A 17,946-nucleotide genomic window follows, 5' to 3' on the forward strand; every position below is an offset into this window, starting at 1 on the left:
TTTCAGCATTGCTTGAAAGCAGCTTTGATTGCGCCGCTGCCGTTGATACTAAACATTATGCTGGAGAGAAGAGGCTCAGTAAATGCAGCTCTGGAACACTCTGGGCTGTGCTGTGAGATGGGGAATTGCTGAGGGTTTTATATGATATGTTTATAAGTGGAAATGGTAAAAGCCTCCTATCCTTGAGTCCTCGCTGCGTTTTACTTGTAAGCTCTTTAGCCCAGATGTGTGTCTTGAAGAGCAGGTATTTTAGAACTTGGGAGAAACTCTCCCAGAGAATTTGTGACTCTCCAGTGAGAAAGTGTTTGCCCTCTCCATTTATTATCAGGACACAGTATGCACTGCTGTGGCTGTGCCTAGCCTGACTGCTGTTATATGGGTGAAAAGTGTTGGTGTCAAAATGCAGAGTGTTACAGAAGGCATTGATGGCATGTTGTAGAGTGTGATGGTTTTGATAGTCTAGAAAAACTGAAAAAAAAGAATGTTGGGAAACAGCTGATCAGTGAAAAAAAATGGAGCTTGTGTGGAACTGTTTCCCAGTTTCTGTAAAATTTCTGTAAAGTTTCTGTAAAGGACATTAGACAAGCTGTGACGTGGAGCGAGGAGGCAGATGCACGTGCTGAGATAAGCGAGATTTATTAAGGGCAAATCCAAAATCAGGGTTGAGACGGTCCAGGGTCATAGAGCCAACACAGATTGCACAGAGTTAGACATGACGAGAAACACAAACAAATCCTAATCACCAAACAAAGATTCAAATAGTTCTGCCAACATACATCAAACAAACAGCACGATCAAACAAAGACCAGCCAGACCAGGGAAAACACAGGGCTTAAATACATAAGGGTAAAGAGGGACAGGTGCAAACACAGGTGGAGACAATCAGGGGTGGAGTCATGAAACGAGGGGGCAGGACTAGAACTAAAACAAATACACATGGGCCAAACCAAAACAAATGCACATGGACTGGGAGGGGCCAATTGTGACACAAGCAATTTATTGAATGACCAGCAGTTCTCTTTTGTCAGGCATTGTGGATTTTGTTGAACATACTATAGCTTAAGTTATCATTTTAGTAAATTTAGTTAATTCATCTAAACTTTTTTGTCATCTCAGACATGTCCTTAAAAGCAGATTTAATCCATGTTTTCCATAACCTTATATTTTTGTGTTCATAACATTCATTCAAAGGCATTTGAAAATGACAAATTAAATTAAAAAAACTCTTTTCAAGTTGAAACTTTCAATTGAAACTCAATTTTAAGTGGGTCCTTTTGGTTTCATTCCATGAAAATGAGTTCGTCACTAGCAGGATATTGATTGATTGATTGATTGATTGATGCATTCATTCATTCGTTCATTCTCAGTATTAACTTAGGCTGTTACAGTTGTCATAATTTGATCTAACTAAATTTTTTTTCTCTGCTGTCTTTGTGCAGAGGCTAACGTCGAAGTGACTCCTAATAAAATAAAGAGATTGCTTTTGCAGATATCCTCCATAGCCCAGTTTTCAGGGGACACCTATAGCCATTAGCTTCAAGTGCTCAGAGGGATACTCATTCACATTTATGACAGAAAGAGATAACTCTTGATGGTGTAAGAGCGCTCTCTGTCTAAAGCAATTACAGACCTTTTGGGAATGCACCTGTAGGAATGGACAGCTGTCTCCCTAGAAGCATTGTATTAGCCAAAGAAGTCTGCTGACATTAAAGAAGAGGTGCAGACAAGGGCAGCTGTGTGCCATGTTCCAGACACAGCTGCCTGAGTGTGGCATTTAACCGAAAGCAACAAGCTGCTGAAATATTAGATATCTCAATGTCCCAAAAAAGTGCTGTTCTGTTGGCACATCTCCACAGACGTTTTGAGGCTCCATTTTTATTTTATTCTGTTATAGATATTTCTCATTTTACATCATAGCATTTCTAAACTGAATTTCTTAATTGATTAGTAAATGAGCATTGAAATGAAATTAGCATATATTGCTAGAAATGCATGTTGCAGTGAGATGGGATCTTGCATGAGTATGAATATCTGCCTCATCGTATTGAAGTCATGTTCTTCTACTCTTGTTGCTGTTATACTTTCATCATCTCATCAAGTCCTCAGTGAGAACAGAAAAGCAGTACTCAAAGGAGGCCAAAATACTCTGGGGGGTGTAATTCAGATGTTGCCTGGAAGTACTGCAGTGTAGCAAGGCTTGCATTGTGTCATCATCAAAGGAAATTGATTACTGGGATTTTAAACACAGTTGTGCATGAGAGCATCATCATTCCATAAAGTTTGTGCCATTTAAACAAGTCTTCAGCAGGTGAAAATATCTTTTTCCTGCTTGTCATGAGAAAAAAAAGGGGTTTTAAAAGGCTGCGGAGATACACAATCATCTTTCAACTATCAGAAACACAGAAATGTGAAGATGATTGAGTCTGTGCCAGGTCTAGTTAAAGAGTAAGCAAGTAACAAGACACGACTTTTATCATTCATTTACTTGTTTATTTATTTATTTGTTTGTTTGTTTGTTTGTTTATGAGTAGGTGGTGAGATGTCCTTGCTTCATCTTTTGAGCTGGCTTAATTTATATGCACCATTGAATGAGCTGATCTGTTATGTGTAAGGCTGACCTGAATCATTTGAAAATTCAAATATATGTTCATTGGTATTCAATTCTATATTTAGTATTTAGATGCTTTGTCTTTTATCAAGGCACACCAATTGTAGCTTAAAGAACAATACTTAATCAGCAGAGACCTTTGAAAAGAGCAATTATCTTCAACAGATTACTCATATGAACTGCCACCTACCTCAGCAAATTTTCATATGCCATCATCCTCCTAGACAAGGACACTTCTCACGTCTATCTGCTTTAAACTGCTGCACTTAATTACTGACGTTACACACATTGTATTGTACATAACCCCTGTATCCAGTTTTTTTTGTACATAACCCCTGTATTCAGTTTCCTTCTGAATAGGAACACTTTCTGCTTTGCTGTAGTCACTGCTTGAATGCAGTTTAACTTGTTGTAGTATACATATTTAAAAAATATGTTTACATTTATCTGTACATATTGCTATTACTTATTATGCTGATTATCTGTACTTTATTACTTGACTGGGAAGTACAACCGCAATTCCAATGAAGTTGGGACGTTGTGTAAAACATAAATAAAAACAGAATAAGATGATTTGCAAACCTTTTTCAACCTATATTCAATTGAATATACTATAAAGACAAGATGTTTAATGTTCAAAAAGGAAAAACTTTATTGTTTTTTGCAAATATTCACTCATTTTGAATTTGATGCCTGCAACACATTCCAAAGAAGTTGGGACAAGAGCAACAAAAGACTGGGAAAGTTGAGGAATGCTCAAAAAACAACTCTTTGGAACATTCCACAGGTGAACAGGTTAATTGGAAACAGGTCAGTGTCATGATTGGGTATAAAGGGAGCATCCCTGAAAGGCTCAGTCATTCACAAGCAAGGATGGGGCGAGGTTCACCACTTTGCGAACAACTGTGTGAGCAAATTGTCCAACAGTTTAAGAACAACGTTTCTCAACGTGCATTTCATTATTTACAGTCCATAATATCATCAAAAGATTCAGAGAATCTGGAGAAATCTCTGCAAGTAAGCAGCAAGGCAGAAAACCAACGTTGAATGCCTGTGACCTTCGATCCCTCAGGCAGCACTGCATTTAAAACTGACATCATTCTGTAACGGATATTACCACATGGGCTCAGGAACACTTCAGAAAACCGCTGTCAGTGAACACAGTTCGTCACTCCATCTATCTCTCTGGGCCCGAGCTCATCTGAGATGGACTGACACAAAGTGGAAAAGTGTCCTGTCTGACGAGTCCGCATTTCAAACTGTTTTTGGAAATCATGGACGTCATGTCCTCCAGGCCAAAGAGGAAAAGGACTGTCCGGATTGTTATCAGCGCAGAGTTCAAAAGCCAGCATCTCTGATGGTATTGGGGTGTGTTAGTGCCCATGGCATGGGTAACTTGCACATCTGTGAAGGCTCCATTAATGCTGAAAGGTACATACAGGTTTTGGAGCAACATATGCTGCCATCCAAGCAACGTCTTTTTCAGGGACGTCCTGCTTATTTCTGCAAGACAATGCCAAGCCACATTCTGCACGTTACAACAGCGTGGCTTCGTAATAAAAGAGTGTGGATACTAGACTGGCATGCGTGCAGTTCAGACCTGTCTCCCATTGAAAATGTGGACCGCATTATGAAACGCAAATTATGACAACAGAGACTGTTGAGCATCTGAAGTTGTACATCAAGCAAGAATGGGAAAGAATTCCACCTACAAAGCTTCAACAATTAGTGTCCTCGGTTCCCAAACGCTTATTGAGTGTTGTTAAAAGGAAAGGTGATGTAACACAGTGGTAAACATGCCCCTGTCCCAACTTCTTTGGAACATGTTGCAGGCATCAAATTCAAAATGAGTGAATATTTGCAAAAAACAATAAAGCTTATCCGCTTGCACATTAAATATCTTGTCTTTGTAGTGTGTTCAGTTGAATATAGGTTGAAAAGGATTTGCAATTCATTGTATTTTGTTTTTATTTATGTTTTGCAGAACGTCCCAACTTCATTGGAATTGGGGTTGTACGTAATGCTTGATTTAACTCCCAACTTCCTTTGCACATCCTTTACATTATTCATAGATTGTATATATATAGCAATGATAAATTGCTTTTTTAATCCTGGAATGTCTGTTATTCCACAACTACCGGAAAGACCACAGAGGTCATTATGTCTATTTGAAGTTTACATACTTAATTATATCACAACAGAGAATAATTTTAAAAACAAAGATTTTCATGTTGTTGAGATATGCCAGTAGAAATGTCTGGATAACAACTTTAAATGCTGAGTTTTAAAAATAATTGATTAATTAATAATAATTGCTAGTACTAGATAACAGAGTATGTAAAGCATTGTGCTCTGTAAAACATTGTGTTTCAAGTGTATTACTTTCAAATGTAACCAGAAAGAGCAATAAGTCTAAAGTAAGTGTTTTTGTTCCATGGTGGCAATTTTTGTGTAACAGTGCAGCGAAAATCTGATTTTTTGTCATGCTCAACAGTCACAGGAAATAGATAAAATCTTAATTTTATCTATTTTCAAATGTATTCAATATATTCAAAGTGCTTAAAATTAATTAAAATGTAATTAATGTGTAATTAGTGTAGTATGTATAGTTTGAGACACAGCCTATGTAATTTGCATTCAGATATTTTGTAAGGTAAATCAAATTAATTGAGCAGGCTACTGAAAAATTGCTGCTCAAATAATGCCTGACTTGTTGAAATAGAAGGAAGGATTAAACCTGTTTGTTGTAATGAGTTCAGGCAGTGCTGAAGGAGGAGAGCACTAGCACTGCTGCTCTTGTGGTTGCTGCCAGGCACAGGAGTCTGATGGGGTGAAGTTCACTCTAGCAAGCGACCCTTTAGGCCATGGAGTGAGAGCTGCATTCGGTGGGGTGTAAGTGATTACTGTTTCTTGTTGCCTTGCAGCTTGTCCTCTGAGCCCTTAGCCTCTGCGTAACCATGTTGTAGTTGAACAAGTGGTTACAAACAAATGGAGCACAAGCAGCTGGGCTTCCGCTCGACTATTAATATATGGTTGTCAGGTTCTGGACTTTACTGCAGTAAAGAGCATATTAAAATGACAATTGTGAAACATAAATATCATTGTTTTAAATGGTACATATTCAGAATGAGTATTCCAGTACTTTTTCGGAAAATACCAGTGAGCGTTGAAAGCCTATAAATTGCTGTTCAGGCCAGCTTTAATTATGCATGACAACCAGCAGTAAAAGTTGTCATGTCTCCCCCTCTCTGGGGAGACTCACTTGGATTCTCCCTGGCTCCACCCACTCTCCTCCTCTCTCGCACACCTGCAGCTCATTCTAAGTTCATTAAGACTGCTACAGATACCACTGTGTTCTCATTGTGTGTTTGTAATGTCCCTGTGTTCAGTATCTGAGTCCAAGTCTGTGTCTTGTGTTGCGTTTTCACTCTGCTCTTCTCTGATTATGGATCTGCATCTTCTCTTGCCTGCTTGTGTGTTGACCCCTGCCTGTTATGACGATGAGTATCAGAATGCCCCTACTAAAGTTACTCTGCACTTGCAGGCTGCCTTGGCCCCTATGTTACAGAAGTAGCCTACAATAAAGCTGCTCGCAAGTGAAAGTAGGGGTACTATGTCATCTTACTCACTTAAAAGTGGAAGAATGGAGCCAAAAATATATTTGAGTGAAAAATTAGAGTTAAAATGTAAAAAATCTAAAAGTAAAAAGTAAGCTTTTTAACAAATAAATTAGAATTAATTTCTTTGTATGGTGTTTTGTGCTAGGGGTGGCACTTGTCCTCAGAAAAAGACCATAGCTGTAGGCAGTTTCATTTTACACGTACCAATTGGGTTGGCTGTGTTAATGAAACAATAAATTCAAATTTACAAAAAGACAAAAAGAGAAAAATCTCCTAGGCTTTGTCACGATTGACTCCTCCCACTCCATGTGCCTTTTTGTTTTGGTTTGTCCATGTGCGTTTGTTTGGGTTTTGTAACTCTGCCCTGATTGTTTTCACCTGACCCTCGTTATCCCTGTGTATTTAAGCCATGTGTTTGCCTCTTGTGTTTGCCGGTCTTTGTTCGATGTATCGTTCTGTTTGTTGGCTTCGTTTGAATCTCTGTGTTGTTCATTGTATTCTGGTCTTTCATGTCTGAACCCCGTTTTCTCCGTATTGGATCTTTGACCCTGGACTGTCTTGACCATGACCCTGGATTTGCCCTTAATAAATCTCAGCACATGCGTCCGCTACATCGCTCCTCGTTACAGGCTTTGAGTATTTCGAAGGTCTAAATGAAAATATAAATAATTAAAGTACATTTTTAACTTGTAAATATAATTAAGCAAATGTACAAATTTTAATTTCAGTATTGTAAGTACAAATCTTCCAAATTGATAGTGAAGTACAGTAATGAAGTACGGTCACTCAAATGACTCAAGTCACTCTTGGCAGTACCACTCCAGTGATTTCTCTTCATGCAGCAACCATGCGGTGTACTGAAATGCTCAGATTTAGCTCTGTGGATTTGGATTGTTGATGAGTACTAGCATTTAAGTGTATGTATATACCTTTAACCTAAAGACTGTGTTTTTGCACTGTTTTTGAAGCCTCAAAATTACATATGGTCTGTTACTTCATGAATATTTATACAAAAGGCAGTAGGTGGAAAGAAATAAAACCTCGGTTTACACATGAGCAGTCAGATCCCTTGTCCTTGTATAACCCATGCACTGAGGATAATATGTACATATGTCTTTGCATGTCAGATAAGGGGAATACTAATCCAGAGGGAAGGTAATTTTCCAAACACAGTTCTCTAAGGTTGCTATAACAACGGCATGGCTGCCTTTCCTGAATATGCTGAGGAAGAGAGAGATTCCTGGAAGGATCAGTGTTGTGTTCATTTCAAAATTAAGTGCTACTAAGTGATTGCATTGCTTACTCTGTAATTAGAAAATTGTAGGTAATGTGTGGCAGAGTGTTAATAGATTATTTGGTACCTGTTAACCGTTCTCAACACAGCTGGTGAAGGTTATTTATGGTTCATCAGTGTTCATGTGGTTACACCGGTTAGTTTTGCTGTCAGCAGAGGAATGCTGAGTCTCTGTTGTCAAAGTACTATAATTACTTGCATTTAGAGGTTGTATGTTTAATACATCATTTATCATGTTTAATAAATTGAATGTTTTTTTTTTCATATGTATTGCCTGCCGTAGTGTCAAAGCAGCTCATTTTTTTTTCTTAATTTTTCAGAGTCTTGGAGCGACTGGAAGATACGAAACCCGTAAAAAGTAAGTGTTTTTTATTCTCCAAAGCTTTGTAAAATCCCAGAGGAAAACAGCAGGAACAAGATCCATTATTAGAAGGGTTTGGTTAATATCAGCTGTCATATTATACTTCTCTCCACCAGACATTCTCTGGGGAATGCTTCAGTACTGCAGTATATGATATATAATAGGAAGATTAACTTCATATGAAAATGTGTTTAACTGTGATTGCATATTGCATGAATGAAAATAAGGCATAAGTAGGTAATAAATTATGAATAGCAGATTGTTAGGGTGGCGCTGTTAACTCTACTTGTGTGAGGCTGCCTCTAGTATTCTCTGGTGGTCAGCATCAGGCCTCAAAGAACAAATGTGCTTATCAACCTTTCAGTGATAGAGTGCTTTTCATTCTTTTCATATTCTTTGCTGCTTTGTCCAGTGTGTCTCGAGTTAAAAAAAAAGCAGTGAACTACACTCACAGTGGAACTATGTCTAGCACTGAGCAGGATGTCTAACTTGATTAACAGAGCCATTTAGAGGGTGTCCTCTGAGAATAGCTCTGTTTATCTTATCAATAAGGTTAAACCAACAATTGTCATCCAACCAACATGCACCAAGGGACTGGTGGCAGAAATGTAGTTCACAAGTGGTTCATTCTTTTCTGTGAATGAGCTTCTGTTAGCTATTATCTTAAAATAGCATGGACAGGGAGGTCATGTTTAGCAGTCAGTGGCACAGTCAACTAGGTGAGGCAGAACCCAGACAGAGAGACTTATTGCCTGATTAGGTGCTAATTGGCAGCACTGGTCATCTCCTTTCACTGAGCTCCTGGAAACTGAGCTTTGGTGTTCTAGACGGCAGAAAGTGCAAGGCACTGTTGTTGCTAAAAACAATAGCAAGACAACATACAGTGATGGGAAACAAGCATTCAGACACCTTTGTTTTTCGTTGTTTAATATACGTCTATTGCATTTATCCAGTGTCCTCAGAGTACGTGCTCAGTGACTTGCATTTGCCAGATGACCTGAAAGCATTAGGAACAGCAGTAAAACAGAGAACAGTGAGACATACCAAAAAAACAGAACTCTTGGGAAATAATTCTGCTTGACAAGTTAAAAGAAAGAAGAATTACATGTATAGTCCCAAAAACACCATGCTCACAAGTACAGAAGTGGGAGCATCATGATATGGGGCTGCTTCTTTGCAAACGGTACTGGAGTGTTAGACATCATCATCAGAAACTTAAATGGAGCAATGTACTGGGACGTATTAGGGAAGAATTTATTCTCATCAGCCAAGAAACCGAATATGGGGAGAAGATGGACGTTTCACGAAGACAGTAACCACAAACATACAGCCAAGATAACTCAGGACTCCTAAAAAAAGAAGATGAAATTGCATGCATGACCTTGCCAGTCTCTTGGTTTGAATCCCATTGAGAATTTATGAAGGATTTTTGAGAGTCTGTCAGAGGCACCCCCCTAACCTTGAGGAGTTAAAGATGGTTTGCCAAGAGGAATGGGCAGAAATAGAACCACAATGCTGCAAAAAGTGAATTACTTCTTATTGTAGACATCTCACAGCTGTCATTTTCAAGTGTAACTAATATGCAAAAATAGAAGAAATTGGAAAGGGGGCATCTACTTTTTCACAGCAATGTGAATACAAAATTAAAAGACAATATTTCTATGAATATAATATTTATGTGATGTATGAACTGAATATGCAATTGATAACAAAAGAAAGTCTCTGAATACTTGTTTCTCTTCACTGTACATATGATTTTTGCTTTGAATTTTATTTTCATACAGAAGTATTTTAAGCTTTATGTATACTTTTGATATTAGGAAAGATTCAAATGAAAAGATTCAAGTACCAGGATGTCTTTGTGTTAGGGCTAAACTGATGTGGCCCACATGAAAGTACTTTCCCAGCCTTAGCCTTTAATCTTTATCTGCCACTCATTTATAGCAGTGACTTTGTTTTAAAATGCACTGAGACTGGCAGGTTAATCAGCATGATACAGTATGTCGTGATTCCCTCTGTCTGTTAATGCATTCAAAAACAATAGCCCTTTTATAAGAGGCAGCCCTGCCTCTCGGGGAGGCTTCTAAAAGAGGTTTGAAAGGTCCAATTGCTTGAAAAATCAAGAAACAAACATGACTAAAAAAGATATAACATTGAATATGTTCTCTATATACTATCATACTCTTTTCCAAACAGTCAAATAGAATCTAAAACCCTACTGAATACTGTTCTTGACAGTACTGTCCCAGACATTCCATTCCGAATAGTCTTTTTCTGGTATAAGCTTCTAAGATTTCCCAATTGCTTATATGCTTAAAATCAAGAAATTACAATTATTACTTGAAAAATAAGGATGAAAATTAAGGAGATGGACTTAAAAACCAAAGTATGTACAACAAAATATGCTGTGCAAATGAAAAATGAACAGTATAGATCGAGCTAAATGTTATCTAACCTTATCATGGCATCACTGGCATACATTCAGAGACTTTGGCAGTGTTTCTTTATCTTATTCAAATCTGGTGACAAAGCCTTTCTGTTCATGTTTGTCACAGTAAAATGTAGCAGCAGTGGAGGTTTTTGTGTGCTACCAATTTTTTAATCGCTGTATAAAAAAACACAATGATGCTTTTATTGTTGGATGCTCTGCAATAGTTTCTGAGTGAGCATCTAAGCACAATCAGGACAGAATTGAGATCAAAGGTTATTATTGGCTCGATCAGGGCTAGAAAAAGATGGCTGATTTGTTATATACACCGATTAGGCATAATATTTTTGTTACAATCACAAGGAGGCGGATGCATACGCTGAGATAAGCGACTTTTATTATGGGCAAATCCAGGGTCATAGTTGTGACAGTCCAGGTTCATGTATCCAACACAGAGAGAATATGGGTCAGACATAATAACACAGAACCTCAACCAAGAATCAAACAACATCCAAACAGTACAAGCAGAACAAGCTTCCAAATCAAACATTACACATGACAAAGACCAACACAGACCAAGGCAAACACAGGGCTTAAATACACGAGGGCTAACAACGGCTCACAAGACACAGGTGGAAACACAGGTGGGGACAATCGGGTGGAGTCATGAAACGAGGGGGCTGGATTAAAAACCAAAACAAAAACATATGGGCTAAACCAAAACACAACAGAGCACATGGACAGGACTGGGAGGGGCCAATTGTGACAGTTATGACCATCTCCTTGTACCTATGCTCATTGTCCATTTTATCAGTTCCACTTACTATATAGGTGCACTTTGTAGTTCTACAATTACAGACTGTGGTCCAGCTGTTTCTCTGCATACATTATTAGCCCCCTTTTACCCTGTTCTTCAGTGGTCAGGACCCCCATGGACCCCCACAGAGCAGGTACTATTTCAGTGATGGATCACTCTCAGCATTGCAGTAACACTGATGTAGTAGTGGTGTGTTAGTGTGTGTTGCACTGGTCTTAGTGGATCGGACACAGCAGTGCTGCTGGACTTTTTAAACACCTCACCGTCATTGCTGGTCTAAGAATAGTCCACCAAACAAAAATATCCAGCCAATGGTGTCCTGTGGGCAGCGTCCTATGACCACTGATGAAGGACTAGAGGATGACCAAGACAAACTGTGCAGCAGCAGATGAGCTATTGTCTCTTATTTTACATCTACAAGGTGGACTGACAAGGTAGGTGGTCTAATAGAGTGGACTGTGAGTGGGCACAGTGTTTAAAAACTTAAGCAGCACTGCTGTGTCTGAGCAAACAGTACCTTCTTTGTTAGGGTCCATAGGGGTCCTGACCACTGAAGAACAGGGTAAAAGGGTGCTAACAAAGTATGCAGAGAAATAGATGGACCACAGTTTGTAATTGTAGAAGTACAAAGTGCATCTATATAGTAAGTGGAGCTGATAAAATGGACAGTGAGTGTAGAAATAAGGAGGTGGTCATAATGTTATGCCTGTTTGGTGTATACCCCCCTTGTATTTGGAAAAGATAATAAAAATCTCTGAATTTCTGGCTTTGATAGGTCATGCTCCTTATAGACACTAAATACATCACACTGGGACTTCACATGATTAAAGGAGAAGAGTAGATTAAAAGGCTCAAACAGCTACGTTTGTGTACAGACATTAACGGGCTACTTACTGGAATGCATAAACCTAAATGTATTTCTAATGTGATGTCAGCAGAGCCTCATTTGTCATCTCTTTGCATTGTCATGCGAAGAGATTCATTTTATCTTTTTGGTTCTTTCATTGATTCAATATCTGAAAAACAAACGCTTGCGAAAACGAGAACAGGAAATGCAGTAGACTGATGACAGATACAAGCTGACAGGACAGATTTGATGTAACAAGGGTTATTGATAAATAAAAGCAGAATGCAAGAGCAGGAATATCTCTTGTCTTTCTGGTCACTTCTGCTACATTATGACCAGTGCCAGAAAACACGGTCACAGAATATTGATTTTTAAAATTCTAGTATAGCTGGCTTTCATACATTCCCATTCAAAACCTTTGTCTTTATGATCACATCTCATGTCTGCTTGTTCCATCTGCAAAGCATTTTTTTTGCCTGTGTGCATGTTTATTTTGGTGAAAGCCTGTTTTCAGATACAGGTTTAATGGCACTGCAGAGGCAAGCAGCCTTTTCCCCCACAGTGACAGACAGTAGTGCCTGCAGCCTGACGAGCCTATGATAGCCTTTAAGAAATATGGCACTAGTGGTGTTGCTATGGAGATCAACTCAATGGAAGCTGCATTTAAACCCCAGGAAGACATAATCAAGTTCTTTGGCTTTCATTCCAGCGCAGTGCGCTACAAAGGTGTGCTCCTGAAGGGACTCATTCAGATCAAAACTAAGTTTAGACCACAGAGAATAATGGTGGAATCAGAAAGCACTTTTCTTCTTTACCTGACTGCCATTATGATTTACACATTTTATTGGTGCAGTTGTTTGCTGAAAACAGTTTTGTACAAAAGAGCATTTCAAATTAAAGTGTAAACAATCAGAAGAATTAGGTTGCTGTTAAGACTTTAAGGAGAAAATACATATTAGACTGAATATGTGGGAGAGAAACCGTACCCTGAAGTCTAAACTGTCCAGTTGTTGGTATTTTGGTCGTATAAGCTTTGCCATCAGATTGGTTCCTTTTTCATGGATTGATTTACCTGAGGTTGTCTTAATATTAATGATTGGTGTTGAAGGTAATTTAAAAGAAAAACACCTTTATTCACCATTGTCTTTTTCGGTTTTAGAATATAGATTGCATGTGCATCAATCACATCTGGTTTAGTTTTGACCCTGCCTACAGATTTCAATTTTTTTCAGTATATACAGTGTTGGAAATGGGTTTTTCATGTACAAGACATATAATTCTATATTATGATTAATATCACCTTTGTTGGAGAAATAAATGTGTTTTCCATTGTATATCAAACATTATTCTTTATCAGCATGTGCAAAAAAAAGTACTTATTTTTGTATGTACGTTTGTTAGTTTTCCCATATCCTTATGAATCATATACAGTGATCTTAACTTAGTCACATCTTTTGCAAAATCTAAATGTTAAAAATGTTAATTAAATAAATGAATGAATAAATAAATAGTTTATATCGCACTTTTCATACTGGTGGCAGCTCAGAGTGCTTTACAGCACTGCTTTACAAGCCTAACAGCAGTAGAAGAAACTACAACCCCAGTTCCAATGAAGTTGGGACGTTGTGTAAAACATAAATAAAAACAAAATACAATGATCTGCAAATCCTTTTCAACCTTTATTCAATTGAATACACTACAAAGACAAGATATTTAATGTTCAAACGGATGAACTTTATTGTTTTTTGCAAATATTGACTCATTTTGAATTTGATACTTGCAACACGTTCCAAAGAAGTTGGGACAGGGGCATGTTTACCACTGTGTTCACCACCTTTCCTTTTAACAACACTCAATAAGCATTTGGGAACTGAGGACACTAACTGTTGACGCTTTGTAGGTGGAATTCTTTCCCATTCTTGCTTGATGTATAACTTAAGTTGCTCAACAGTCCGGGGTCTCAGTTGTCATATTTTACGCCTCATAATGTGCCACACATTTTCAATGGGAGACAGGTCTGGACTGCAGGCAGGCCAGTCTAGTACCCACACTCTTTTATTACGAAGCCATGCTGTTGTAACACGTGCAGAATGTGGCTTGGCATTGTCTTGCTGAAATAAACAGGGACGTACCTGAATAAGACGTTGCTTGGATGGCAGCATATGTTGCTCCAAAACCTGTATGTACCTTTCAGCATTAATGGAGCCTTCACAGATGTGAAGTTACCCATGCCATGAGCACTAAAACACCCCATACCATCAGAGATACTGGCTTTTGAACTTTGCGCTGATAAAAATCTGGACAGTCCTTTTCCTCTTTGGCCCGGAGGACACGATGTCCATGATTTCCAAAAACAGTCTTAAATGTGGACTCGTCAGACCACAGGACACTTTTCCACTTTGCGTCAGTCCATCTCAGATGAGCTCGGGCCCAGAGAAGCCGGCGGCGTTTCTGGGTGGTGTTGATATCTGGCTTTCACTTTGCATGGCAGAGTTTTAACTTGCACTTGTAGATGGAGCGACGAACTGTGTTCACTGACAGTGGTTTTCTGAAGTGTTCCTGAGCCCATGTGGTAATATCCGTTACAGAATGATGTCAGTTTTAAATGCAGTGCTGCCTGACGGATCGAGGGTCACAGGTGTTCAATGTTAGTTTTCTGCTTTGCCGCTTACTTGCAGAGATTTCTCCAGATTCTCTGAATCTTTTGATATTATGGACTGTAGATGATGAAATGCCTAAATTCCTTACAATTGCACGTTGAGAAATGTTGTTCTTAAACTGTTGGACTATTTGCTCACGCAGTTCTTCACAAAGTGGTGAACCTCGCCCCATCCTTGCTTGTGAACGACTGAGCCTTTCAGGGATGCTCCCTTTATACCCAATCATGACACTGACCTGTTTCCAATTAACCTGTTCACCTGTGGAATGTTCCAAACAGGTGTTTTTTGAGCATTCCTCAACTTTCCCAGTCTTTTGTTGACCGTGTCCCAACTTCTTTGGAACGTGTTGCAGGCATCAAATTCAAAATGAGTGAATATTTGCAAAAAACAATAAAGTTTATCCGTTTGAGATTTAAATATCTTGTCTTTGTAGTGTATTGAAGTGAATATAGGTTGAAAAGGATTTGCAAATCATTGTATTCTGTTTTTATTTATGTTTTCCACAACGTCCCAACTTCATTGGAATTGGGGTTGTATAAGCATTAATTTAAAATCAAATGATACAATAATACAGATTTAATTAAAAGATAAATACCAAAGAGCGTTTTAGTTAAATGCTAAATGAAAGAGATGTTTTCAATTGTTTCTTAAAAATATGCACTGAGCTTGACTGTGTAATAAAAGGTGGGGTTGATATCCACAGATTAGAAGCATAATAACTGATAAAGATCTCTCAGTGTTTTCTGTATTTTGCGGAAGGTGTTAACAGAAGGCCAGTATCTACAGATTACACGTTGGAACATAAGCAGACAGGCACTCTTTGATGTAAGTGGGCACTATGTCATTAAAAGCCTTAAAAGTAGTAGTTTATTCTTAGCAAGCCCAGTAAAAAGAACTTTATACTAATCAATTTTGCTTGTAACAAATAAATAAATAGTTTTCTCTGCAGTGCTCTGGGTTAGAAAAGCCTGAATGTCCAAAGTATTTCTTAAATGATAAAAGCTACTTTAGTGACTTCAATTACATGCAAGATAAAACAAAGCTCAGAGTTTAAGATAATGTCAAGGTTCTGTAGGTTTGGTATTCAAAACTAAACCTAGCTTCACGTAAAGCATTTTTCTCTGAATTTTAGTACCAAGGACCAGTATTTCATTGTTTTCTTGATTTAATTGCAGAAAGTTTTATGCCACTGAGGAATATCTTAACACATAGCTGGTAAGCCTGTCCATAGAGTCTAAAGCTTAAGGCTGTAGTTATTGGATTACAAGTATATTGGTTCTTGTATATGTATATGTTTTCTTCAAAATGGGTGCAAGGCACATCATGTATGTTTTTCAGCTGCAAAAATGACTCGTAGTCTGTGTAGGACTGTTCCCTGTTCCTCTTATGGCGATGAGGGCTCATGTAGTTGGGCATTCATCAGCTATGCATGTTATGTTAGTGAACACAATGCATGAAACTACTGTCCTTAGACTATTTTCGATTAAATTTTATGCACAGGTGTCCAGTGTGACACAATGCTTATAAATCAGTGTCAAAAAGAAAGCAAACATTTTAACAATATAATAGTACAGTTGTGACACAGCAAGCTGCTATGTAGCAGAGCCGGTGCACTGAAGTGACACTTGTGTGTCCTGCAGGTGTAGGTGGTGTACTGGTATTGAAGTAAATACCAGTATGACCTTGTCTTATGATGTGGTTGGTTTATAACGCTGAGAAGAGCAGCACTGTCACATGTGGCATGAAAAAAGTGTAAAAACAAAGGAAAGCATTTGCCTGCCATGCCATGCCATGTCAGTAAATGTTATCAGGCCTACTTTGAAATGGTTTCCCTTTTGTTGCACTCTTTTGGATAAACCATATAGAACACCATATGAGTAGGGTGAAGAAGGATGAATCACCTCTTTAAACCATCCAACAAATAGGGATAAGCTTAGGGTGCGTTGCAACAAGGATTAATTTAAACAATTAAACAGAGACACCAAATAAATGAAAGCAGTGCATGGGTTTAAATCCACCATTCCATAACTGTCAAAGCTTTCAGTCAATGATTTCTAGGTGTGCTATTAACCAGGAGAGGTTAGCTGGTTAGTAGTAGCAAGCATGCTACCAGCTCTGTTCACAGAACAGGTTTGGTTTTGACTAACAAAAGCTTTATTGACACAAGTTTAGGTAATAATGACTCCACTCTAAGGAAGCTGAGTGACTGGTGTTAGGGGGACAGGAAGCCAAAATTAAGCCTGTTTTGTAGTGTTTGGATCTGTAATCTTTTGGAAGAAGCTAATGTGAACCTCCCAATGCAGTAAAGGCCCAGTTCCACTGAACTGATGCTTTGAACACACCTGGTTAGAGAATGGAGACAGAGGTCTAAGAGCACAAATTCAAATGTCTGACGTTGAAGTGACAGTTATACAAAAAAATAGAATTGTTCCATGGTGCTTTTAGTTGTACCCTGCTGGTATGGCACAGTTTCAGTAATTGATGCTCAAAAAGCACCTGATGCTCAAAAAACACAGAGAGACTTGGAGTAACAGCCAGAATAAAATATGTTTTATAGTGTGTGTGTGTGTGGGTGTGTGTGGGTGTGTGTGTGTGTACGTGTATGTGTGTGTGTGCGTGTGTGTGTGTATGTTGAAGGTAGGCTGTTCACAGTCAGCCATTATTTTGTGTTGTTTCTTGCAGTATTTCCTGAATCTGATTTAGCAACAGAAGAAAAGAAACCATAACTAGTCTCTTGAGTTTGTATTGGAGTGTGTGCCACAATCAGCATGTACACAACTTAGAAAACTTTATAATTGAATACTATCTCAAGTGCTTGATTTCACAAAGCTAAGAAAGAATCATTTATCATGGTGAAAGGCTCTATCTAATTAAAACCTGCCCTCAGAGTAGTTACAATGTGTCATTATATGTTGTTCATAGGAAATTATATCAGCATGTGGAATTGGAGCTTTCTGTGTTTTACTGTGTTTTCTATCACTATATGGCTCAGTACGGCCCTGAGAGTCATGTGGCTGTGCAGTAGAAAAGAGGGTAATGATTAACAAATCTGGAATCAAAACCCAACTCTGCAATTACCTTAATATAGCATAGGGTTATATCAAAAACAGCTCTTACCATCAAAGGAGAAATTGAAACATTAAACAGTCTTCCATTATTAGATCTGGAGGCTTGAGGACAGTACTGAGAGGACTGCTTAAATTATACAAACCCAGTTGTTAATTTGAATTTAAAATATTAGATATTCAGTATTCTTGTATTTAAACATACAATATCTAACAAAAGTGAGTACACCTTACATGTTTGCAAAT

The 17,946-nt window shown here is 38.2% G+C and overlaps 1 protein-coding gene across 2 annotated transcripts in view; it reads left to right on the top strand.

Annotated features, from left to right (window-relative positions):
• ankfn1 (ankyrin repeat and fibronectin type III domain containing 1) overlaps positions 1-17,946 on the top strand; it is a 91,298-nt gene that overhangs the window by 24,951 nt on the left and 48,401 nt on the right. For both annotated transcript variants that reach the window (XM_017724344.2, XM_017724345.2), the window contains exon 6: positions 7,843-7,880. In XM_017724344.2, the coding sequence (XP_017579833.1) occupies positions 7,843-7,880 (38 nt within the window). The remainder of the gene's footprint in view (positions 1-7,842; positions 7,881-17,946) is intronic.

The sequence above is a fragment of the Pygocentrus nattereri genome, chromosome 13 (genome assembly GCF_015220715.1).
Source record: "Pygocentrus nattereri isolate fPygNat1 chromosome 13, fPygNat1.pri, whole genome shotgun sequence".
NCBI lineage: Eukaryota > Metazoa > Chordata > Actinopteri > Characiformes > Serrasalmidae > Pygocentrus > Pygocentrus nattereri.